This window comes from Panthera tigris, chromosome C2 (assembly GCF_018350195.1).
Source record: "Panthera tigris isolate Pti1 chromosome C2, P.tigris_Pti1_mat1.1, whole genome shotgun sequence".
NCBI classification, from domain to species: Eukaryota; Metazoa; Chordata; class Mammalia; order Carnivora; family Felidae; genus Panthera; species Panthera tigris.
The window spans coordinates 46,209,517-46,235,847 of record NC_056668.1 but is presented as its reverse complement, the minus strand read 5'-3'; the positions used below and the strand labels follow the sequence as shown (position 1 = coordinate 46,235,847).

The 26,331-nt window shown below is 40.2% G+C and overlaps 1 protein-coding gene across 2 annotated transcripts in view; it reads right to left on the bottom strand.

Moving 5' to 3' along the window:
* The window catches only part of ST3GAL6 (ST3 beta-galactoside alpha-2,3-sialyltransferase 6), a 54,874-nt gene extending 29,943 nt beyond the window's left edge, over positions 1–24,931 (bottom strand). Inside the window, exons 1-5 of one of the 2 annotated variants that reach the window (XM_007095946.3) lie at positions 24,852–24,931; positions 11,435–11,534; positions 8,319–8,396; positions 5,838–5,941; positions 4,407–4,470 (exon numbers count right to left, since the gene is read on the bottom strand). In XM_007095946.3, coding sequence (XP_007096008.1) covers positions 4,407–4,470; positions 5,838–5,941; positions 8,319–8,396; positions 11,435–11,523 — 335 coding nt within the window. In that variant the 5' untranslated portion in view covers positions 11,524–11,534; positions 24,852–24,931. Of the gene's footprint in view, positions 1–4,406; positions 4,471–5,837; positions 5,942–8,318; positions 8,397–11,434; positions 11,535–18,028; positions 18,452–24,851 lie in introns of those variants that run through there. The other variant, XM_042956810.1, reaches the window with a different exon arrangement.
* Between the last annotated feature and the right edge of the window lie 1,400 nt (positions 24,932–26,331).

Sequence of the window (26,331 nt, the reverse complement as noted above, 5' to 3'; positions counted from 1 at the left end):
TTTATTTTTTGAATGGGAATATCATTCACGTGTCCTGAAATTCATCCTTTTACCTAAAATTCACTAGCTTTTAGCATATTCAAAGCTGTGCAACAATCACCACCACCCAATTCAGACCCAGAGCCAGTAGCACTTGCTCTCCATTTCCCCTCCCCCACCCCTGACCGCCACAAATCTATTTTCTGTCTCCATCGCGCTTCTATTCTGGCCACTCCCTGTAACTGGAATCATGCAGTAATTGTATGTGGTACGTGGGTTGCATCGTATGTAACTATACTTGTACTTGCTATTTCATGACTGGCTTCTTTTGCTGAGCATGGTGTTTTCAAAGTTCGTCCATGTTGTGGCATGAATCAGTACCCCATTCCTTTTTATGACCAGATAATTTCCTTTATACGGATATACCTTTAATTTATTCATTTGGCAGTTGGACATTCGGGTGTTTCCACTTTGGGGCTACTATGACTAATGCTCCTATGAACATTCATATAGAAGCTCGGTGGTCATGTTTTCAATGTAAGCTTTCTATTTCCAGATAATTCTAGGTTCACAGGAAGTTGCAAAGACAGTACCGATGCTTACGTTGACTTAATGACTGTGCAATGGTTTCACTGACTTAACTATTAACTATCAAAACTGACCGTGGCATAAGGTGCATATGTAGCACCATTACCCTCTTTTACAAGAAACTAAGGTTCAGAAATGCAGGAACTTGCCCAAGGACACAAAACTGTGCCGTTTTTCACAAGTACTGACTCATCTATTTAGCAGTCCCATGCCTGCCCACTTCCTTACTGCCCGCCCCTTTCCTCCCTCTACTTCCCCTCCCCCAAAACCCTGTTTTTCAAGCTCTCCTTGAAGAGAAGAGTCTATGGAGATCATGTATCTTTAAGAGAACAAATGAAACCTATTTAACATATATGTGTTTTCAGTGAACTGACACATGTAACTTGGAGAGGATTTGGTTTAACCCTGCCAATCATCTGGTTAAAAATGGCTTGAAGTTAAGAATAAAGGCATAAGCTATATTCAATAATGCACAAGATTTATAGCCCTGGAAATCCTTAACAATATATCCAAAAGAATTCACAATTCCAGAATTCTCTTCCCCTTAGCTCTTCAGATGATGCTCAGTTTAAGACATTCGGTTGTGCGGTCTTTCCTGTCTTTTACTCTGTTAAAATGTGAAAGGAGGTACTGAAAACAGAAATTTGCAGACCTCCACATAACCTCTCTGGACCTCAGCTCTCTCACCTTTCAAATGAGGGGGTTGGACTAGATCTCCACCCTTCCTGCCTCTAACGATTCTCTACAATTCACCACTTTGCTTTTGAGTCTGGCCCTCAAGCTGCACAACACAGCACAGACAGGTAAGCTTAGGTAATCACGATTCTTTAGGCAACGTACGGGTGCCTGGGTGGTTACCCTACCCCAACCTGGTGGGTCATTGCTCAGGAGAGAAACTAAACAATATAAAGGGAAAAGCCAAAGAGTATACTTCTTGTTAAAAACAAAAAGATAAATAAAACCAAATGGGTAATAACATGCTAACCTGCAGACTTCGTTTATGTGACACCTGTGGGAAAGAGGAAGACTCCTCTCTTGTAAATGCATCTGGTATTTAGAACTTTCCCATTCACAGTGTAATCTGTCCCAATGGAGGGCATCACGTGAACTGAATAATGTAACTGAACAAAACTAGGACTTACATCTGGTAGGACTGTAAAGGATTCGGATTTGAAACAATGACCAAATGTCTGAACCTTCTGGAAGAAACCAAGAGGATAAAGGAAGAATAAAATCAGTGGAGACCAGCCCAAGGAGGAAGGGGATGGAAAGAGTAGAGCTCCCCTCTCTCTGCTCATCCCAATCCTGACCCTACAGACCCACTGACCCAGTGAGCAGCTCATGCCAACAAGGCTTCCTCCTGGTCCATGGGGCGCCCCCCTCACCCCCAACCCCATTCCTGAATCCACAGCTGGGGGCAGTTCATTCTCTCTGCCTGAGAAAGAGACTGTTCTCAGATCTGTTTGTCCTAGAGCATTTTTCCCCAGGCTGAGAGGAGAAATGGGAGATGTTTAAGGTCACTTAGGGAACAGTTTACTCTGAGGCAACAAGAAGGCAGGGTAGTACATTCTGCCTTTCTGGAGTATATTCTGCCTTTAAAATACACTGCTCAGGGGTGCCTGGGTGGCTCAGCTGGTTGAGCATACAACTCTTGACTTCAGGTCAGGTCATGATCTCACAGTTCATGAGTTCGAGTCCCAAGTCAGGCTCTGCGCTGACCGCACGGAGACTGCTTGGGATTCTCCCCCTCTCCTCTCTCTATCCCTCCCCTGTGTGCATGCATACATGTGTGGTCGCTCTCAAAATAAATAAATATTTTTAAAATAAATAAATAAAATAAAATCCACTGCTCAGGCATAGACTGGCCAGCGATTGTCTTTGTGTTATACAGTGCCATTCAGATAAATGTATAATGGCTTGCTTAAAATACAGGTATAGTTTATTACATGTGAACCCATCCCAAAAGTTAATATGAAATAGGAAATACTGTCCCAAGTATATTCTCATCTACTTTCAAAATACTCTTTGTCAAGTCCCTAGGAAAACAGGTTTGCACAAACAAGCAATTCAGCAAGGCTGATCATGTGACTGCTTCTTGGTGTGCACTCCGAAGAGATCCCACAAGGGGATTTTCCATTCCCTCTGTGCCTGAAAAGTCTCTGACTGCACATTCTATTCTACTTCTCTTGACAAACTCAGACTAAAGGATTCCTGTGCCATCAGCAAGATCTTCCAGCCCTCCTCACCACCCACACCCACCTGTCTTCCAACACGGGTGATGCTAAGAGCCTGACATGGGTTGAGGTTGGGAGTGGGGTCCATGCTCAGTGACCAAGGAGGAAAGGAAACAGCAAGACCACGTCAGCAAGAAGAGAGAGACAAGCCTGGCTGAGGCACACGCAGATGATGAATTCCTGTGTGGGAAGGGCTTCTGAAAGCACCTACAGATGGTACAGTCTAGTTCTAAGATAAAAACCAGGAAAGAGTGAAACTTCTAGTCATACACACCCAAGAATCCTGGCACTAGCTCACATTTACAGGGACTAGGACCTTGTAGACACTTGCTCCAAATATTTAAGGTACAGTCACTATTACTCTTAAGTCACACATCCGGGCACTGGATGGTGCTCTCTAGGTTCACATCCTGGCTGTAGCTTTTACCCACTGTAACAAACTATGTATGTTTGCCTAGTTTTAGTTTCTCCATTTAAAAAAAAAAAAAAAAAAAAAAAAAAAAGACTATCAAGCATACTTTGCAGGGTAGTGGTAAAAACTAGAGAGCAGGACATAATGCACATATGCCAAAGATCTGCACAAAATTCAACCCATGAGCTACATAAAATTTAGGCTAGAAAAGTACATACATGGTTGCTGTTCATATGCAATCAAAAACAAATTAAGTTGATGGCATAGTTTTAAATTGTAATAAGTAAGTACAAGCTGAAATGAGCCAACATTACATAATCCACACTTCGATCATCTGGGCTCTCAGAGAAAAAAGGAGAGAATTTCAGACAAAATCTAGCATTGCTCCTGCAGCTCTGGTCTGTAAATTCTATCCCCATTTTCACATCTCTGTCCACTACTCTCATTTATGTATTTGTTAAATAGTACTTCTGTCCTCTTGGGCAAGAGGGAAAATTCTGTCATTTTGCTTTTTAATGGAGTGCCTATTCCATCCCCTCAATGGACCACTGGCCAAATCCTGAAGGGTAGATGAAAAATCTGTACAGAAAGTCTACCTCTGTCAAAATAAGTGTATCAGCTAAAGAGTCTCTCTTTAGCAATTTCATTCCTAGATGGTTCACTTGACACCAGAATTTTCTACAAATTAAGTTACCTTTTGTAGTCAGAAGAAGTATTATCTCAACCAACTGTTCTCTTTCCTCCAGTATAATTCTGAATAGGAGGAAGAGAGCTGCTTCTGAAATCCAATATTCAAATGAAACAAAACAGATCCTCATGAGCCATCAGAAGATACATAGGAAGGTACAGGAGACAGCCTATGGAGGGGCTGTGAGCTGATTAACAGGGGCAACGAATTAATTCTCTAGTAACAACAACTTAGGAGAGGTGAATGTGGGTTAAAATGTCTTGACCTGGGACTAGGATTGCTCATCATAAGACTCTGCAAACTTCTGAGGCAACCAGTTTTGCAGTTTCTAAATTAATTTTGTAATGTGTTTATTTGAAGTGTCATGGAAACAACTACTAGACATTTTAGTCATGCACAACTACTATGGAATTTTCTTGAGTGAAGACATTTTACATTGGGGTGCATATTTTGAACCACCTTAGCTAAAACTAAAAGTCAAGCAAAAGCGAGGAAATAAACTCACTTGTCAGATTCATCAAAGAGATCACAACTCTGCAGTTTTGAAAGAGCAAGTCGAAAATATTCCGCTAGAAAACAAATGGCATATTATAAATAAAAGGAATTATGGCTTCTTAGATACCTAGTAAGCAACCCTAGGTATTCCCCCCCCCATCCCTCCCCCAACCCATTTCAAACTTGTAAATCCATGTGGATTTATTCCTTGGTGGAAATTAACAACACAACTGCAGTTAGCAGGCACTACTCAATAGGTACGCTCAAAACACTCTAAGGACACTTCCTGAAAATTCCAGGGGGGTAAAAAAAAAAAAAAAAAAAAAAAAAAAAAAAAAAAAAAGATGCCTAATCTGACAACAATTCTGAAAAAGTAACCCCCAAAATACCAACATCTGGGGTGCCTGGGTGGCTCAGTCGGTTAAGTCTGACTTCAGCTCAGGTCATGATCTCATGGTTCGTGAGTTCGAGCCCCACGTCGGGCTCTGTGCTAACAGCTCAGAGCCTGGAGCCTGCTTCAGATTCAGTGTCTCCCTCTCTCTCTCTGCCCCTCCCCTGATCATGCTGTGTCTGTCTCTCTCTCCCAAAAATAAATAATAAGACATTTTTAAAAAAAATACCAACATCAGATGATATTAGTGTAGAATAGAGCCTTTGAAACTGATATTAGTATAGAAACCAATATTCAGCAAATTTAAATGTATTAAATTATCAAATTCTCTGCAATATTTCTTTTTAAACCTATACACACACACATACACACACACACACACACATACACACACACACACACACATACACACACACACACACACCACACACACACATAACAGGATCCACTGAATAAATAAAATCTGACTCAGAAAACTAAGCTTGTCACCTACTGGGCTTTTAGGGTCTCTCAAAAATCCACAACATAAAGCTGCTTAAGGCCAATCAGTTGTCAGTAAGTGGAGAGAAAACGGTTTTGTCATTAGCAGATAGAGTAATTTCTCTCTCAATTTAGCAAAATACCCACTGGTTAAAAGGCTGATCAAGGAGTTAGAACTTACACTGATGGAATAAAATAAAACTCAGAGGTAAAAAGGCAAAAAGGGAGACAGGAAGGAAGTTAACCCACAGGTTTATCCTGCTAATTCTATACTGGAATAAAATACAGCATCAGAACTCATGAATAATACCATAGCTAGACAAAAGTAAAGAGCAGTTTCTCAAAAAACAACAACAAACTTCCCGTTTTATTCTAGAATTCCACACTGCCTCAAAAAGGAGTAGGGATTTCTGAATTAAAATTTAATTTCCTTCAACAAATTGCCGAATCATTTCCTTTAAGAATCCTCATGAAGCAGTAAGATGAAAAGGCCTTAAAATTATATAAACATGTGGTTCACATCAAAACACACTCCTATTAATAGGGCTGGGTAAGAATAATATTACTGACCTGATGTTTTTATCCCATAGGGCAAATCAAACTTATCGCCACCATACAAGGAAGCAATCTTTTTAAAATCAGCTGCACACAGAAAAGGGTGAAACTGATGAAACCTGCAAGAAAAGGAAAAGAATCATTTCCCCCAAATGCCTGCAATATATGCAGCCTTCTAAAATCACAACTGAAGACAACTGAAGTATAATACTCACGTTGATATACGGACTATTTGCGATTGTGTAACTATTTTTAAAGTATATTTTTATTCACTTCAATGCTTATTTATGGTCTTATGTTTTAATATTAAAATTATTTGGGGGGCCTGGGTGGCTCAGTTGGTTAAGCATCAGACTCTTGATTTCAGCTCAGGTCATGAACTCGGCAGTCCATGAGATTGAGCCCCCGAGTTGGGCTCTGCACTGACAGCACGGAGCCTGCTTGAGATTCTCTCTCTGCCCCTCCCCCATTTGCTCTCTTGCTCTTTCTCAAAATAAACAAACTTTAAAACGTAAAATTATTGAAAAGTCACCTTAAACGGAATTTAAATAGAATAGAGAATGGAATGTGCAATGGAACTACAAAACCAAAATGGAAATGCTACCCAGGCTGTGGAACCAAAGTTTTGTCACAACTCTAGAGGCTAGGGAGGGGGATCAAAATTTAAAAACAAATCAATACCAAGTGAGGAAATGTTAGCCATATACAGGAAGAGACAAAGGAGGTAATAAGGGGAAATAAAGCACGGATGTTAAGCCACTCCCAAATTAAAAAGTACCATATGTGTGAAGTTTTGTCAGCTATGAAAAAGTAAAAATAAAAATGAAAATAAAAAACAGTTTGATGCACCTAGGATTCTTGCTGGCATTAAGACTTACTCAAGAACAACAACTATGGACATGCTCTTCTTATTGCCTGCTCTGTCCTGAGCTATGCCCCACTGCCCCCACTCAGGTCCTCTCTCAGACAAGAGAGACCATTCGATGAGGATAGGATGTGCCTCTGTTTTTTCCCCTCACTTTTAGCAACCAGCACAGAGTAGGCAGGTTCCCTACGGTTAATAAATGATTGAATGAATTTCAACTCCGTATTACTTCTTTATGGAACCAGTATGAAGTAGAAAAAAAGAAAATCAAAGTGCTTTTAATGCAAGAGAAGGAACAAGTCAAACTCACCCTTACCCCAATCGCCCACACTTGGCCCCATTTTTTCTGTCATATCAGCTTTGCCTTTTGTTAGTCTAAAACCTGCAGGTGCAGATCAGAGTGCCCTGGGGTTTCAGTGGCTGTATGACAAAATGGAAATAAAGCACAGAATAGGGGTGAAATAGCTTCAGTTTCATTCTGGCTTCATTTGCATCCATAGTAGCCACTCAGGAGCCATTACACCTTGGGCAAGTCACACGAGCTTAAGGTCTTCAGAGCTGGGCTAAGAACTCACACCATATTCAGACTAAGGAGACAGGTGAGGGTGGGCCCTTCCTGCATGACATATGATCTGTGTCCCAGACTTAGTTTTGAGAGTGTCAGCATTCTCAGGGGTCCAGCTTTATTTATGTATGCCAGCTTCCAAAGTAAAATGTACTCATACCCAGTGTATACTGGGTTCCAAGGTAAAATTGATTTCTTACTATGGGGTCATGGTTAAAAAAGTTTAAAACCACTCTCCTAGTTTTGCAGTGGTCCTAACTGGAAAGATTTATCATCTTATAAAGTGCTTATAGTAGCCATGATATACTTGTAAACATATGCAGAAATATTTTATGTATCTCCAGTTTCCTAGAGAGTTGATTTTAAAAGGTTAAGAACCAGTCATGGAAACATGCAGTATACTACGCAATGAAAAGAAAATTTACAAATATATAAACTTTTGATCCTTAATGGATAATATATTGAAAAGCTTGTACCTGTTTTACACAATTAAACATGACCAGACTGTTATTTCTATTTCTCTAGAAGCATTTTGACCAGCAATCTGTCACAGTTGAGGTGAAAGAGGAAAAGAATATTTGTGGATATTCTGCAAGTCCTGACAACTATATAAAGATCGTTATTTACATTCCAAGTAGTTCACTGAAAGTCATGGTGAGGAAAAACTTCTCATCATGAAGTTTAACCTAGAGACAAGGGGGAAAAAAAGCTACAAAATAGTAAGGGTAAAAAACAACATGGGAACAACACGGGGAGAAATAAAGCCCTGAAGAATAGTTCACTTTTTATGATCAAATACAAACAGAGCTCTCTAATCTCACCTGTGTAAAAAGAGTAACTGGTCTGATTGAGTTCTTGAATGCCTTTTCTGAAAATATATGCAGAGCTCCGACCAAAAGCACAAAAAGAGATGGGATATTCAAGCTCTTCCTTAAATACAGAGTGTCTACTTTACACTGCTAAAGTCTACTTTCATACTTTTCATACGAAAAAAAGTTAACAAGCGTGAAAAGTGATTACAAACACATTTTAAACATGTAGGTCACAATTTCTTTTATCTTTTTACCTCAGGAGAGAGGCAAAAGCTGGCTTCGATAAACAAGGCTGGATCTTATTTCTCCGCTTCATTTCCACAGGTGGCACCCTAGGAGACAAAAACAGGGTCACTCAGAAACCAGAACCAGGAAGCCCGCCCAAAGGAAAGCAAATGCCCTGGGAATCCACTTGGAGACAACCGCTGAAAGACTTCTCCGGCATGGAATTAAAAATCCTCACAGAAACCCTTGAGGGATGACCGTACTTTCTCCAGGACCTTTCGCATATTTGAGGATGCACGGATACAAGGCGAGAGGGTGAAAAAGGGTGAGGTGCCAAGCGACCCAGAAGGGATTCAACCAGCAGTGAACAAAGGGCCCTTCGAGAAGGGCTAGGGGTCACCACACTGTGGAAGCTACAAGCAGGCTGACTTCTTGGAAGTCTCCCCAAAGCCTGCCAAACCCACCACACTCCAGTGCACATGACTCTCTAGGTCCCCCATGCCACAACTGGGCACACCTACCATAGAAACACAGACCTGAAGCTTTAAAGAGGCAGCCTTGTGATCTGGACTCCACAAATCACACCATTCAGAGTCCTATCTCACTCTCCTCTATTCTTGGCACAGGTTAGGACCTTCTGGGTCTCCTGAATGGAGTGCTCGTCTCCACAGTTTAAAAGGGTATTGTGAAGCAAGATAGAGCATGACAACAAAAATAAATGAGGGGGACAGAGTGGCAGGATCCAGAGCTAGCCAGGTTCGTAACGGCCTAACAGAAGACTTTATTAATGATCAATTATGTGAAGAATTCATCTAAAAAACTAATCCATGTTCTTCTATAATCACAGGACACAAACTAAAAGTAGTCTCAATTTTTTAAAAATCCACATAGTTAGGACTTCTAGGTTTATGTTTTTATTTTTGAGACACACACACACACACACACACACACACACACACACACAGAGTCTGAGCTGGGGAGGGGCAGCGAGAGAGGGAGACACAGAATCCAAAGCAGGCTCCAGGCTCTGAGCTGTCAGCCCAGAGAGCCTGATGAGGGGCTCAAACTCATGAACCGTGAGATCATGACCTGAGCCGAAGTCAGACACTCAAATGACTGAGCCACCCAGACGCCCAAGAACTGCTAGATTTCTAAACTATGAAACTAGTAAAGTCCTTATTAGAGAAACATCTTTTGTGACTACCATACATGGCAAGAATCCCTTGATTTATATGTTAGGAAGGTACAAAAATATGGTGGATCAGCACATTAGATCATAAAAACCAAATTACATTCTGAGGACAAAATTAAGTAAAAGATATTACTTGGTTTCTAAGGTTAGTCGAACAGAAAAACTTTTAGGATATTCTGAAGACAACCTTTGGGTGGCTTAAAAAAGTTACCTGTCTAGGGGCACCTGGGTGGCTTAATCGGTTGAGCCTCTGACTTCAGCTCAGGTCATGATCTCACGGTGTGTGGGTTCGAGCCCCGCGTCGGGCTCTGTGCTGACAGCTCAGAGCCTGGAGCCTGCTTCCGATTCTGTGTCTCCCTCTCTCTCTGACCCTCCCCCATTCATGCTCTGTCTTTGTCTCTAAATAAACATTAATGTGCTCGTTTCAGCAGCACATATTCTAAATAAACATTAAAAAAGTAATAAAAATAAATAAATAAAAATTAAAAAGTGACCTGTCTTAAATAGTTTTTAAGGAAGTAAGTTCACAGCACAAAACCCACCTGAGGTAATTTCCCCCGTTATTTTCTGTGACTAGTATCACGGGTTAGCTTAGGAGGGTCATAAACACTCTCAAACCCGAATGACAAAAGACTGCAGAATTCAACACTCTTTGCATTGTCCTCTTTATCCTTTCCCCTGTGACACAATAGGATTTGTTTACAAAGTAAACTCCTTGCTTTCTCTTCTATTCTTACCTTCCCTTACTAAGAGTAGTACAGAGACAGGATGCGGCAAAGATGGAAGGAGAGAACACCGTGTATAACCTTCATGTGGTGTATAATCAGACTTCTAAGTCCTCTAGCTCAGTAGTTAAGTCCAAGGCCTAGAAACTTTGGGCCACCCCCCACCCCCACCTGGCATTGGATTTTTCTAGTGACCATCTGCCTAACTTCCTTCCATGAAGAGCATTACAATAATTTTTCAGTCAACAAGTGGTGAAGTAAATTCAGAAGCATGAACTTTTTTTATCTAGACGGGGGTGGAGGGGGACACAACCAGAAACATGATCTAGAATTTCCTACTGAAAAACTGGCAAAGAGTACTGATATTTCGTCTAAAATAGAAAATTGTCATGTGACTTATTTTGATATCATATACTACCATCCATTCAGGATTTAAAGGTCATCAAAACTTTACTCCTAGCCAAAGGACAATTAGGGAAAAGGATGAAAAGCTTATTTCATAAGTTTTCTCTGCCATAAAACTATCTGTGCTTCTTCAAAGTTTTAGGAGACATTTCAAGTCAAAGTGGTTTCATAATGTGTGTCATCATGCACCGAATATTTTTAAACAAAGAAAACCATATGCAGTGTCTCTATTTTAATCATCACTAGCTTATCCAAGCATTTTAGGCTCAACAGTCAAGAACCACTGAGTCCAAGAATTACTCCATCAATTCAAGGAGATGAAATATTATATAAAGAATATTACGTTCCAGAGATGGGCAACACCACTGCTTCACTGATGTCAATAGAAATAAGGTGCTGTTTTATCAGTTTGAAAACTGTTAAAGCTCCAATGTACAAGACACTAGAATGGTAAAACCCCAGTTTAGCATGGAAAGCTAAAGAAGGCTCAAAATGTTAAAGAGTTTTTTTTTTTATAGGTCCTTCTAACATCATTTGTGTGACTGTGTCAAAGACTAGTTTCCTAGTTTAGGAATCATTTTTATTTAGTTTTATTTTTTTATTCGAGAGAGAGAGAGCGCGTGCACATGAGTGGGGGAGAAGAGCACAGGAAGAGAGACAGAATCTTAAGCAGTCTCGATGCTCAGTGCAGAGCCCAACGTGGGGCTTGATCCAACGACCCCAGGGTCATGACCTGAGCCAAAAATCAAGAGTCAGACACTCAACCAACTGAGCCACCTCGGTGCCCTGGGAATTATTTTTAAAAAGCAAAAATGAAACTTACCAATAGGCGTTTGTTCCCCATAATATACAATGCAGCACATAATAGAGAAAGACAGCACTCAGGAATATGGCCACAAGGTACCCTCTCATGGCTGGCCCACCTGAAACACAAGAAATGAAGTCCAAAGAAAAAGCGTTATCGTTTGTTATGTAGATGGGTTCACACAAGAGCTCAAAATAAGCATTAGTGAATAAACATATAGACAGGGAAGAAAAGAAAATGATGTAGGCCTACTATTTTTGGAAATAATTCACTAAATTTGTAGCAAAAGAGTGTTTTTTTTCTGTTTCTCCTCAGCCTGTTTAGTCAATACAACATGATGCGTAAACCTATCAACAGTACCATGGTTTCAAAGCTAGCAGCTGCCATCCTACTTTCTCATGTTAGATAAGAAAAACATGCATTCAAAACAAAATTTTACACATGTATTTCAGACCCAAAACTTGTTTTCAGAAACAGTAAAAAATACCTATTTTCACTCTCTCAACAGAAAGTGAATATATGCCTTAAGATGTAAACAAACATTGCATTTCCTCAGTGCTCAAAAGGATTTTTTTAACGTTTTTATTTATTTTTGAGAGAGACAGAGTGAGAGTGGGGGAGGGCAAGAGAGAGGGAGACACAGACTCCAAAGCAGGCTCCAGGCTCCGGGCTGTCAGCACAGAGCCTGACCCAGGGCTCATGAGGTCATGACCTGAGCCAAAGACGGACGCTTCACCAACTGAGCCACCCAGGCACCTCTCAGAATGATTTTTAAATGCTATGCATTGTCATTTTTACAAGTCCTTTTTGCAATTTTTAAAAACTGGGGAAAAAAGGCTACTAAGAATATTTTCCACATCTTCAACTTTTATATACTTTTAGATGCATCCATTTGATTTTTCAGTATCCTAACAGAGGTACATTTCAGCTAATTTCTTGCTTATTTTTGCACTACATCAACAGTGTGGTCCATTGTACATTTGTAGATTGACAAAAACCTGGACAAAATCTTTACTAGAATATAAATTTTAAAAACCCTTCATAGAATATAGATTTTTAAGAAACCTGAACATATTTTGTTCTTTTACTTCATAGAAATGAGTAAGTTCTCATTTCCACATGCAATTAAATGCAAAAGACAAATTTAATATATTATATGGTGCTTACAGTAGATTTCAATGCTTGGGACTTTAAACAAATATGCTAGCTTTTTGCCTCTCAAGTTTCTGGTTCATTTCGACAATTGCATGTACCTCTTGTTCACATCCATCAACCTTCATCGGGGCAATGCAGTGCAGACATGGTGAGTCTGGGTAGATGCATTTCCAGATAAGATCATGCTGTCTCCCTTTGAACAGTAAAATAAGTCCAAATGGAACTCTTAAAGCACTCCTTTGCCTTCATAAACAGAATATAATAAATACAATTTAAGCTTTCCTCGATAATGTGGGGTCATCTTAACAAATGTCATAATTATGCTGGGCTCCTCTGGAGCTAATGAGGGTGTGGGACTGTTCGCTACGCCGTCCTTATCCAGAGGAAATCGCTGGTTTCTCCTCCCTTGGTGTCAGCTGCTGCTTCTCACTTCTATTCAGGCAGCCGCCACCCCCACATGCCATTATTATAAGTTAGTGAGAAATGCCTATGTAAGGAGAAAGCAAATAGAGGAGTTAAAGAACACACTTTTTACACATACTTCCTAGCACACATGATCCCCATGAAGAGTCAAACTGGTTGGCAATCAGAACACAAGAGTTACCGCCCAATTCCACATAATTCCTGGCTTGGGGGACCTTAGGTAAATCAGTTTACCTCTTCCAACCTGAGCATCCTCATCTGTTTACAGGTGAGAGCACAGAAACTACCTCTTTGAGCTATTAGGTAGATTACCCAAAATGAAGCGTGCCCGGCACAACCTAGGACACAAAATATGTGAATGTGGTTGTGTATTTAACGGTGGTTCATTTTCTAAAACTGTCAGCTGTGCTCTTTTTCTAAGTAGTAATATGCATGGGTTTTGAGAAAGCCAATGTGAGACCTGGCCTATCCTGATGCAGCCTACGCTGTCTTCTTTGTTTTTAATTTTTCTTAATGTTTATTTATTTTCGAGACAGAGGGAGACAGAGCGCGCGTGGGGGAGGGGCAGAGAGAGAAGGAGACACAGAATCTGAAACAAGCTCCAGGCTCCGAGCTGTCAGCACAGAGCCCGACGCGGGGCTCGAACCCAGGAACCGTGAGATCATAACCTGACCCGAAGTCGGACGCTCAACAGACTGAGCCACCCAGGCACCCCAACCTACACTGTCTTCTTACTGGCCTGACAGAAAGATGCAGTTGCATGTGGCTTTTGCACAAAGTCCCACATCCTCGCATGGCAAAGGGAGTAAAGCAGTTTATAAAGCGCACATAGATCTGCTGTTCCCATCCCCTCAGGCCTGCACCTCTCTTTCTGCTTTGTTCGGTCTTCCTCACCCACCTGAAATGTATGCTATCTTGATGAAATGTGGGTTATTTTAAAAATCATCTTAAATTCTCCTTGGTAAAAAGAAATAAATTGCAGGATTATTAGTAGGTTAAAAAAAGGAGCGGGGTATGGTTCTATGTTTCTTGAGGAATACTGGGTAAAATCCAAGTGATGGAGAATGCTAAGGTTTGGGATTATCAGTAAAAGTCTCTAGTTGGCGCTTATACTTGTTCAACAATATCAGCCTTCCTTCTTCCCCCTGTACTGGGAGAATTGAGAAAGGTCAAACTGGGGTCCAGCTGGGTGCTAAAAGGCAACTCGTCGTATAGGTGAGAGGTAATCATATTAAACATTCACCGAAGGCCATGAGCAATGCTTCGTGAAGACAAGATACAGGCCTATCAGTGCCGACAGGGAACTGATGTGGACTTGGCTTGTCTCATCCCTTTGATTGATGGGACCTCAGCAAAATGCTTTTTTCTTTCACCCATGCAGCTATTACCCAAACATGGATATAGGACAAATCAAGACTCCAAAGAACACAATGGAATTGCAGTCAAACCTTAGATGGCAGAACAACTTGTTCTGTCAGTGTTGTTCAAGACAAGCAAACATTTCTGATGAATTTTAACTTGATAAACGAGGCATGTCTTGCAATACGAGTAGTACGTGATGGCAAATGTCACGTGATCACAACTGAGCCAATGGTTCTTGAAATTCTCTTTGATATGCAAGTGCTTTGGATTACAAGCATGTTTCAAGAACAAATTATGCTCACAAACCAAGGTTTTACTATATTTACATATCCTGTGACTCCCTTAAATATACACTGTAATTAACCCTTTTTTGTTGTACATGCTGACGGTGTCAGACATCAGGGGTGTTTGACAACTCTGGGAGTTCTAGAATCCACCAGTTAAACTTGAACTGAAACAGTTTTAGAAACTACTAATGTTAGGCTTGAGACTATCCTGGAAGGTATTTTACCATGGGCCAATATAGTCACCAATCTGCTTAACTGCTCAATTATTTAAGGCTCCACCTAAAGTAACATCATTTATGTAAGCACCCAACATGGATGCCACTTACCAGTATCAGCAACTTTTTAAAAGCCTATTTACATGTAAGATAAAACAGTATAGGAAGGTCTAGAGAAGAAACTCAGATTTACAATTCAATTTGCTTATCTGTTCCCCCAAAATGCATTCTTTGGGAAATTTATATATTATTTTGCAAAGCATGGAGGTATCAATAAGCAAGATTTTGTTGTTTTTCATTCACTAATATGTGTTTTAGCTGGAAACCCAGAAGTGTAAGAGAACATGTTTTCCTTTAAAAAGTAAAATTAAACTACTCTTGAAGAGCCATTGCATACACCAGCTGAGAAAAACTCTGTATTTCATGGGCAATTCAAAGCATATTCAAGTTGCAAAGTAGACTGAGCCAGCCAGGATATCCTTGTGATAAACATTTATAGTTCCTCTGCATACTTGTAGAAAAAAAGCTTCCATGAATAAACAAATTCCCCAATTGTAATGCTATAAATGGAATGACCATTTTGCTTTGAGCAAAAGATATTGACAAAAAAAACAATCAGAACATATAAACATATTTAATATATAGCATTTAATATATAAATATGCCTGCTTTAAAGCAAAGAAGGAAAAAAAGAAAACCGCAACCCCTCAGGATAGCTTAAACTACCAAAACAAACAAGTTTCAAGATCTTGACGTTAAATATGACAGACTCAGCTTCTTGGCTGCATCTGTTCCCAAGACCAGGGTCCCTATAACATTATTTACAAAATTTAAGTCATGAATTATTTATCTCAAGTGTAGGTAGAGGACATCAAGAAAGAACAGGAACTGTTGGCAGATATCAAATGTTTTCTCTTCTTAAATTACCATAAACCAATATATGAATAATCTACATATGTCAAAAGTGAGCACCATCTTGGCAACAGTTTCCCCTTTTTTAAAAAAAAAATTAAATATTTATTTATTTTGAGACAGAGAGAGAGACACAGCATGAGTGGGGAGGGGTAGAGAGGAGAGAATCCCAGGCAGGCTCCACACTGTCAGCACAGAGCCCAATGTGGGGCTCAAACTCACAAAACCATGAGATCATGGCCTGAGGTGAAACCAAGAGTTGGATGCTTAACCAACTGAGCCACCCAGGTGCCCCTCCCTTCTCTTTAACAATAAGTGTATCTTATCTGCGTGGATAGTCGGTCTTGTCTATCATTTTATTGCATTAAATGCTTTTATGTCCCTTCCTTCACTTAAGGCTCAAACCAAGCTTGACAAATGGTGCACAGGTATGATCCCCCTCATGAATGAGGAAACTGAAAGTTTCTGAAGTTGGTTGTCCTAGGTCACACAGTTTAAGCGACAGACATAGACTTAAGGTCTGACCATTTCTTCCTCCCAGTTCCATTCCTGGGGTCATCCTGTCTCTCAAGACATAAAGCATGAGGAGAACCCAAAAGAGAATTGTAATCTAGAACTTCCTGACAGTGCTACGTTGGCGGCTAGAGCTCCCCACGGGTAAATTCAGATATCCATGAAAGGGAAATGGCTCTAGGGCAGCGTGCCCCAAAGCGATGTGGCAGATCCAAGGGTCAGCCCCAGATGGGGGCTTGTTAACATACTCATTCCTGAGCTCCTACTTACTCTGAATCTCTGGATCTCGGGAATGTGCATTAAAACGAGCACCTTCCAATATAATTCTTATGCATACTGAAGTTTGAGAACCATTGCTCTAGTATGTGTACTCCAGAGAACCACAGAGGAAAACAATGATGGGTTTACAGAAATACAGAGACTCTAACAGATGTGACAAGAGTTATCCTGACTAGACTACGAGCTCCATAAGAGCAGGATAGTCTGTCTTGTCCATCATTTTATTTCCAGCATTTCTAACAATACCTGTCACACAGAAGATGTTAAGTAGATAGCTGTTGAATGTAGTTATACATCCTGTGACTAGATGCTTTGTTTGGGGGGGGGGGGAAGGGGTTGTTTTGTTTTGTTTTTCCAGAAGTGCCTAGCACATGGCAAATGCCCAATGAACAACGGTTCATTAGAATCATTAAGATAGGAGTGTTCAGCATGTGCTCATCATGTGCCAAAGCTGGTGATAAATGCTTTTGGTGCATCAGCTCATGTAATGCTCACAACCACCCTGTGAAGGAAGTGGCCAACTTGCAACTGCCATTTTATGAAGAAAACTGAAGCTCTGAGAGAGGCAGTAACTTCCCTGAGATGATAAGTAACAAAAATAGAACTTCAACCCTTATCTACCCGACCAGAGCCCATGCATTATGCCGCCTCTCTCCTGATGTGAGCTTCCATAAATGGGCACAAGCCCATCTTTTTGATACCAGACTAAACATTACAACACATTTCTCTAATTTGTCTATCCTACCAGCTCCTTGGGCAGAACAAATTCTAGGGATTGTTGAAATCAAGAGAAAGGTTACGGTCACACACTGGGCTGAAACAAAACCCTATTACTCCCATCCTTGTTCCTGCCAACTCATTCTACTGGATTTCAGTCAACACGTTAATTATTCCCCCTCCATGGTTCTGTTGAGTGTCCTAGAGCAGTGATTCTCCAACTTCAGTGTGTATGAGAAGCAAACAGGAGGGTGCTTGTTTTCAGGCACCTTCCTGAGCCCCAGAGCAAACCTGATAGCATTGCTTATAAAGACAGACAAACAAACGCTATGGAAGGACACTTGAAAATGGTCAGATTTTTAGTTTTAGAGTCTCCTAATGCTTTATCAAACCAAAAGGAGTTTGTTTGACCAACAGCCAGCTAGAATGAAGCATGTTCAACAATAATTCCGCAATCATTCACCAAGCACACAAATACTGTGGGTATCTCAATATCAAACAACACAAAGGAAGAAACATCCTTCATGTCCACATTTCCAGATGCTGAGCACACAGACCCAGGCTGCCTCACCTCTCTGTGACATTTCCTCTACACCTGGCTACACACTCTTCCTAATGTCCCTCTGTCCATAGGCTCAGCACCCACCCCCAAGCTCTAGGACCGACCCAGGCTCAAGGCAAGGGAGCCTGAGGAGCCCCAGAGCAGCAGCTCAACAGTTTGGTCAGGTTCCGGCTGATCCCACACTGACCTTGGCCATCTCCTTCACCAGACCTGGGTTCTGTTGCCGGGAGAATGTGCATTGAAACGAGTTTTATTTTTCAAAGTCTGCATTCTTCTCTCTCTCAGCCACCCCAGCAGCTCTGCAGCCAAACTTCCAGTTTTTTAGTTACTTGGATCTGAAACCATGTCCTCATCCACTGTATTCCCTTATGCTCTCCGCTACGTCAGTGACTGACGGATGCCCTGTCAAGGCTTGGTCTTGCCTCATACTCCACACACTGCTGCTCAACACAGAGGGGATATCCTTTTCTAGTATGTCCAAAGACTCAACAACCTACGTCTTTGGACATATGAGAAAAGGATATCCCCTCTGACTCCCCGTAGCCCTGTGGGCACATAGCTTGACACGGGCAGGATCTCAGCCACAGCTTTCCCCTTAGCCAGGTGCCCCTGTTCCTGGCTCACCTCCACAGCTTTACTAGGTGGGCCAGCTGGCAGCCTGTGTCCATTCAGCCCTCAGAGAGTTCCTTCTCCATTTAGGTCTCCACAGGTCCTTAGCTCACACTGACACACCCAAGACTGAACTTGGCCAACATTCATACATCCTGCCTGCCTTCCTCTTTGTATTTATTGCTTGGTTAGGACCGTTCTCTGTAATCACATGGCCACGTGAGCATTAGCTCCAGCTCTAGCTATGCGTTAATTCTAGAGTTTTTGTTCTGGCCCCATGGGTCCCCTTAAGCCTCCTAGACCTAGCCATCTCAATATAGCCCAAGCCTTAGCAGATACAAACAGGACCCTAAAGTGACCCATGTAAAAGGTTCAGTCCTCTGTAACTCATTTACTACCCCTTTAAGTATGGCCCTTTTTACTAACTGGATGATCCAAATGTGTCCAGCAGCCTCATGAACATACAAAAAACACGAACCTTTGGTGTTGATCATGTAAATAATAACACAGTTTATTAAGTATTTCCTAAATGCCCAGCAGTAGACTCAGCCCTTTTCATACATGATGAAAGAAAGAAAGTATATTATCATCCCCATGCTAGAGATGCTCAATTACCAGAGCAGTGGCCAGAATTCAAACCCAGATCTGAGCTTACTTGTACATTATGGAAAGCTTTTAAACTGCACATTATGGGGAACTATAAACACTGTTTTTTGGGTTTTTTTTTTTAACTATAACATGATGAACTTTATATTCACTTACTACCTTTTTGAAAGTAAAATTAGGGAATGATACATACTAAATAGATGCATTTATTACAATACGCTTACTTAGAAACATTATATGAAAAAATGTTCACTTCATAATTTAAAAAGATAAATCTTAAAGACTCAGTCTGATTGATGGGATTTCTGTTAGAAGGACCTGAAAATTCTCAATAAGCCATAATTAAAGAATAAAGAGTAGCATATCCAAAATTAATATGCCATACTATACCTGAAAAAGCTAAGTTTAAATCTGAAATGTTGAGCTACTACTATTTGATACAAATTAAGGGGGAAAAAGCTGACATTATTGAGTAAATAGAAAATTATGATTTCGTTTATGCACCCCCTCTCCCCCCCAAATAACTCTGTCTAGTTTCAACAAATTGGATCACCTGTATACATTCTGGCTGATTTCTAAATTCATAGTTTTTTTCTTTCTGTATGGCAAAAGGAGAACATGCATAATTAACTTTCTCTCCTTTCCCCCCAATTCTTTGGCTAATAAAACAACAGGCAGCTAGCTCTACACACGTAAACACACACATGCTCTTTCCTTTTAGTCTTTCAAGAAAGCTAGTGCTTTTGCCAGATTGCATCCTTACCATATGTAGACACATCTTTTTACCTAATTAAAGCTAAGCCATCACTGCCAAAGCAGATGACTGAATGCTCCCCTGATAATTGAGTGTGCTCACTGCAAAGAATATAAAAAAGCACAGAAATGACTTTTCAGCAGAATTTTGTTTTTTAATAGCACAGTGGGCACACTAAAATCATTCAGCAAATGGCATACTATACTGGATGCTAAAAATAAATGAACTGAAGTTCCTGTTTTCAAGATCTCTCCCTTCAGACTCAGCTACATTAAAAATCCACAAAGAAGCTTTTAAGGGAACTTATGTTCCTACTGTTTATTCATAATTTCTCCCAGAGACCCATTTCTTCTCCCAGAGTGGAAATTTTCTCTATTTCCTTATATTAATATCCCACTGATAAGATACCTCCAAGGAATATTAGATCTTAACAGGTTAACGATTGTGGCTAATTGTTTAACTTTATGAGATAAAATTTTTTCTATAATAAAATTCACTTTTAGGTGTACAATGTGATGAGTTTTGACATACGTATACAGCCAAGTAACAACCACCAAAATCATACCAGATGTTTCCATCACCCCACCCCTCCCCTGCAGGTTCCCAGGTTCCTCTTTACGGCCAACTCACTTTCCCCCATTTCCTGACCCCTGATTGGTTTATCACTATACTTTTACTTTTTCTAAAAGTTCATTCAAATAGAATCATAAATAAGTATATTATTTCTAGCTTATTTCAATTCGTATAATGCTTTTGAAAGAATTGTCCACATTGTTTCTTGTGCCAGGAATTCATTCCTTTTTATAAGTAAGTAGTAACCCATCATATGGCTATATGACAATTATTTATCAATTCACCAGATAATAGACGTTTGGTTCTTTATAAGGTGTTGTTGTTGTTATTGTTAGCAAAGCTAACATTCAAGTACAGCCATTCAAGTACATGCCTTTGGGTGAGCATATGCTCTCATGGGTCATACAGTAAATGCATGCTTAACTTTATATAAAATTTTTATATTGTATTCTGGCGCCTATTCCTCAACAGATCTGCTTCAATTTCTCGGTTAAAAGAAAAAAAAAAAAAAAACCATCCACCCATAACAATTAAAGTTATTGATACCACTGAATAATACAAACCACTGACAGAAAAATTGATTATAAATATCGAGCACTCATTATGGGTGTGTGCTGCAGGATATGGGAAATAGAGCTCGGTCTGATGAGAGAACCGTTACACGATTTCAAAATAAGTATGCTTACCTGTTGTGAAACCTAAAAAGTATTTTAGAGTCCTGCTATTCAGAGTGGGGTCCAGGGACCTGTAGTGTTGGCATCACCTGGGAACTTGGCAGAAATAGAGAATCGCAGCCCCACACCCTTGATCCACTGAATCAAATCTGCAAGACCCTCAGGTGATCTGTGTTTGAGAAGTACTAATGGAAAAGGTCAGAGGAAAGAGAAATTATACCCCACTGAGAAGGTCAGGGATTCACAAAAAGGGTTTCTGAGAGGAACTGGAAGCTCATTCTAAGTCCCTTACTATTTCCTTTAAGTCTTTTAGACATGATCTTTTAAATTTTCCAACCAACAGAACTTCCTCTGAGAAAACTAGTCAGATTCTCTCTGAAAGTAAGTGGCTTTGAGAAAAATGTCCCTCACATTCTAGGGAATATTTGCGATTGCCTTGTAAATTCCCTACACATTTTCAGTCCCATACTGTTTCCAGTCTTAGCCTTCCACTTACTACCACGATCACTGCGATACTACTGGCATTTCTGACAGGAAATATACACGACTCCTCTCATTATATCTACAGGACACACATTTCATTCTGCATTGCCTAAAGTGGTCAACTGAATCACCACCCCAACCTTTACAACAGCATCTCCACTTACTTTTATTCACAACTTGAACCCCAAAAGAGACAGCCAGGAGTTAGAACAATCGAAAAACTTGCCCAAGGGGACCTCACTCACAAGGAGCAGAGTTGGTAGCGCAGAACATTTTAATGTGGACTTTTCCCCGGCACAATTCCAGTCTCATGGGGGGTGCACGGTAATGGCCCACTAGTCTTTGTTTTGTTCCAATCCTCTCCGGCCTCCATGGTGTTCAACTTCGGAACCACCTCCTTCAGGTGGCACTCACTGGCCTGGGTCTCACCTCTCTGCTTACGTGTCTTGGCCTCTTCCCCTTTGGCACACCATTTATGGGCGTTCCCAAGCTCTTATCTTAATGCTGCTTCCAAAACCCACGTGCTCATTACTTCTCAGCTTCTAGCAATGGTCTCTAATCTCCCTTCTCTTTAAACCAGCCCACCTGCTGTACCTCATGTAAAATCCTTACAGCCCAGCTCTCACCCTGTCACCCCGCCCTACAGGAAAACCTTCAGTGGCTTCCCATTGTCTGCCAAATAAACATAAAATCACTTAGCCTGGCATTTAAGACTTTTATAATTTGGTCCTTCCATCTTCTCATCTTCCTTTTCATGCAGTTTATTCTTTGCAGGCAGCAGCCTAATTAGGCATTAAGGTTGCCTGCATGGCAATCAGACCCCTTGGGTTTGAGTCTCAGCTCTACATGTCTGGCTAACCATAGGAGCCTGGGAAGTTGCTTAACCTCTTTACATCTCAGTGTCCTCAGCTGTAAAATGGGAATAATACCACCTAATAGAGCTACTGTAAGTAGTAAATATAAAGCACTCAGGTAAAAGTCTGGCACATGGGAAAGACTCTCCCAACCTTGTTCTAATTCTCCATTTAAAACTAATGAAATATCAGCTACCCATATACCAAGCCCTTACTAAAAAAATGAACTTTGTAACAACCTGGCAAAGACCCTAAAGAACTAGTGACATTGTACTAATAATAGCCTCAAAAGATTAAGCTTCATTACTATGCTAGCTGTTTCTGCACATTCATTTCAATATTTCAAAGCCGATAGGAAGACTTATTCATCTCCTTCTGAATAAAAAATGAAAGGCATTCAAGATAGTAGTAATTCATCAGCAAAACTCATGCTTGAATGAGACCCTATTTCTGGCTACAGAAGCTATACCTTTTTATGCCTGTCATAATAAAACTGCTCTTGAGTTTTAGCAAAAACAAACAATGAAGACTTGGAACCAGCATATCAAATTTATGTCTTGAAGCAAGAAATAAAATCAGTAACTCTGCAAATAATTTGAATTGACAAATAGTTGTCTCTGACGCTGTTATACTGCTGAGAAGGATTTAAGCATTGTGTTCTAGATTCAGAAGGAAATACAGTACCAGGGCCAATCAGCAATGTCTAACAAGGTAAGCATGAAGAGCTGAGTATCTGTCAGCCCTAGAGGATGGGGGCAGAGATGAAACACTGCAGCAGATGGCAATTTTAAAAATAGCTTATATTCTGAACATTTACATAATAGAACTGTTTAAAATATTCTACAGATGCAATTATTTTAATCCTCAAAACTACCCTTCGAGAAAGGTACTATTGTCATCCCTATCACACAAATGATGACCCGAAAGCACAGAGAAATTCTAACGTCCTCAAGAATACCCAGGCAGTAAGGGGCAGAGCTGAATTTGAACACAGGCACACACCAGAATCCATGATGCTATAAAGACTCAAAAATATTTCCAGGTGATGCCAAGAGATGTAAAGATGGGCGGGAAAGACAGTTCTACAAATACCCAAGATGATTACAGCTCGGATTCCATTAAATTAAGATATATCTGGAAGTAAGAAACCTGAAGATCCAGCCTTATGTCCAGGCTAAGTTTGTGGTACTCAATAGTTTTGCAAGCCCAATGGCCCAGGACACTGGGGAAGGGCTTTGAAGCCACTCATGAATAATCTCGGTGTGAACAAAGAGCTCAAGAGAGTCCCAAGGACCAAATCCCAAAAGCATTGCAAATGACCAAATTTGCCAGGACCACTAAAGCGTTATGTGCTCAGTCAGTGGGTGTCCTTCACAAAACTATTTTCAAACAAAACAGTAACGTAACAAATTTACTAGTGGAATAGCTGCTTTCTGATGAACCTTAACAAATAGGAAATACTATACAGATGCATGGGGCTATACAGAAACATGGAGATAATTCCTGATGGACATTTGAGCTCCCAAGCTTTCTCAGAATAAATGTATGAAGTGAGTCTTAAATTTGTACATGGGTTCAGGAACGGTAAGGAGAATATGCATAAAAATTATATTAAGATACTTTAATAAAACTATTATTAATTGTAACATTTAAGGACAGAGAGGGAACTAGAGTTCATTCTATTGAGAAAACAAGGCCCAGAGAGGGCAAGCATCTTGCCCATGGTTACACAGCTTAACAGCAGTTTCTATAATACATGTGCTGCATGTAATGTTCTAGTTTTAACTTCAGCATTTTATTACTCTTTAACTTCCATACTGATTTAGAACAGTCCCAAACAAGACAAATTCACACTGAGAATAAAAATAATATTTAAGAAGTGCCTGGCTGGCTCAGTCAGAAGAGCATGAGACTACTGAGCTTGGGGACGTGAGTTTGAACTCCACATTGGGTGTAGAGATTACTTAATTAAACTTAAAAATAATAATTATATATATTTAGTATTATTATTATTACTTCCATAGCTTAACTTTGGGATGTGCTGACCAGTCACTGGTTACTGTAATAGTCTCATGGGCCCTCTGGCCACATGTTGAACTAATAAGAGATAAATTAACAGACAGCTGTATATAAAGAAGGAGAGGGTGGGTCGCCTGGGTGGCTCAGTCAGTTAAGTGTCTGACTTTGGCTCAGGTCATGATGTCATGATTCGTGGGTTCGAGTCCCACATCAGGCTCACTGCTGTCAGCCTGTCAGCACAGAGCCAGCTTCAGATCCTCTGTCCCCCACTCTCTGCCCCTCCCCTGCTTGTGCTCTCCCAAAAAAATAAATATTTTTTAAAAAATAATTAAAAAATAAAGTCACCTGCTAGAGGTGGCAACATTGTATACGAACGCTTCAAATGTTCACACTCACATCTAAGAAGTCTGAGACAGTGGTAGCGTCGCCTTGGCTTACCTCCACTATCAGGAATCTGTTTCGCGAAGGCTCCCTGCTCCTGAACGTGAAGGACGTAGTACGGGTTCCAGAGGCCCGGGAATCCGTCTGCAAAATTGTTGGAGCCTCTCTGCTAGGAATAATCCAAAACAAAGAGTTGTGCTGCTTCTTCACTTGCAAGTGCTGAAATAAAACACAAAGACAGCATGCTTCTTAAGAATAGGCTTAACTGCCCAAGGAAAACTTCAAGCTGTCAAAAAATCCTTAATGAACACATCTGGTAAACTCACTTTGGACCCTTCCCAAAATGCTTTACAGGATGATGGAATTCCCAAGAAGCAAAACAAAAAAACCCAAGAGCAAAACCAGCAGCCTATGTTACATTACTATAGTTCATGACTGGTTATCCACAGGATCTGGCTCAGTGTCCTTGAAAAAAAAAATAACACATCCAGCTTAATTAATCCAAAACAACCTGGTAATGAAAGAACCATCTGTCTTATTTTTCAGCTTCTCTCCACACATACACACAGCTTTATTGTTAAATGCAGAGGTGAGGGAGGTGAGAGACGAGCTTGCTCCGAAAATTCTCTGAGGAGGAAGGGAAGGGAGACGGGAGAATGAGGAGGTCAAGACAAATTAAAATATCTAGAAGAATGTGAGGGGAAAGGAAGCATGGAGAAATTTGTGTGAAGAGCAACTAGTTTAAGAATGTGCTGTGGGCTACTTTCTCAAAAAAAAAATTGAAAAAATATCTCAAACTCCTCTTGCTACAGCTTTTCTTACACAAGACCAACCCTGATACAAAAACAAAACCAAGATTGCATGCTGTTCACTTGTGTTACTAGAAAATATGTTATTTAAAAAACATTCTTAGGAAACAAATTAAAAACAAAACAAAAACAAAAATATGGCAAATACTTTATTTCAGAAGCCACTATGAACTCTAATGTCCTGCAATAAGGAAATATTTGTGCTTAACTATTATGAAAATCATATAATAACATAAAAAATATTTAGATTCCACCAAGAAGGAAAACATTTAAATGCTGAGAACACTAAGATTATTTCTATGTGTGTGTGACCCATTACCAAAAGACACTGGAGAAAAATGAAATCCATTGATGCGCTGAGTTGTGGATTACAGGGAATTTTTTTCTTTGAAAATGAAAATTTATAGACAAAAAAATGCTAATTTTCACTTTTGAAATATCAAGTAGTTGATGCATTTGGAAGTTAGAAGAAAGGCAAAGTAGTGCTCTCTAGTAGCTATTATAATGGAAGTCTCTACCATGAAACTGAATTTTGAGCCTAAGGAAATTATGGATAATTATACATTTGTGCCCCAGAGTCATTCTCCTTAAATGCAAATAAAGTGCAGCTCCTGGGTTTCTATCATCTTCTACCCAGTAGTAGTTATTAGCAGCTGAAGTAAAAGAGCAATCACAATTTTAAAGTTGGAAAGATCCTTTCAAATTATCTACTCTGAAGAGTTGGTAAA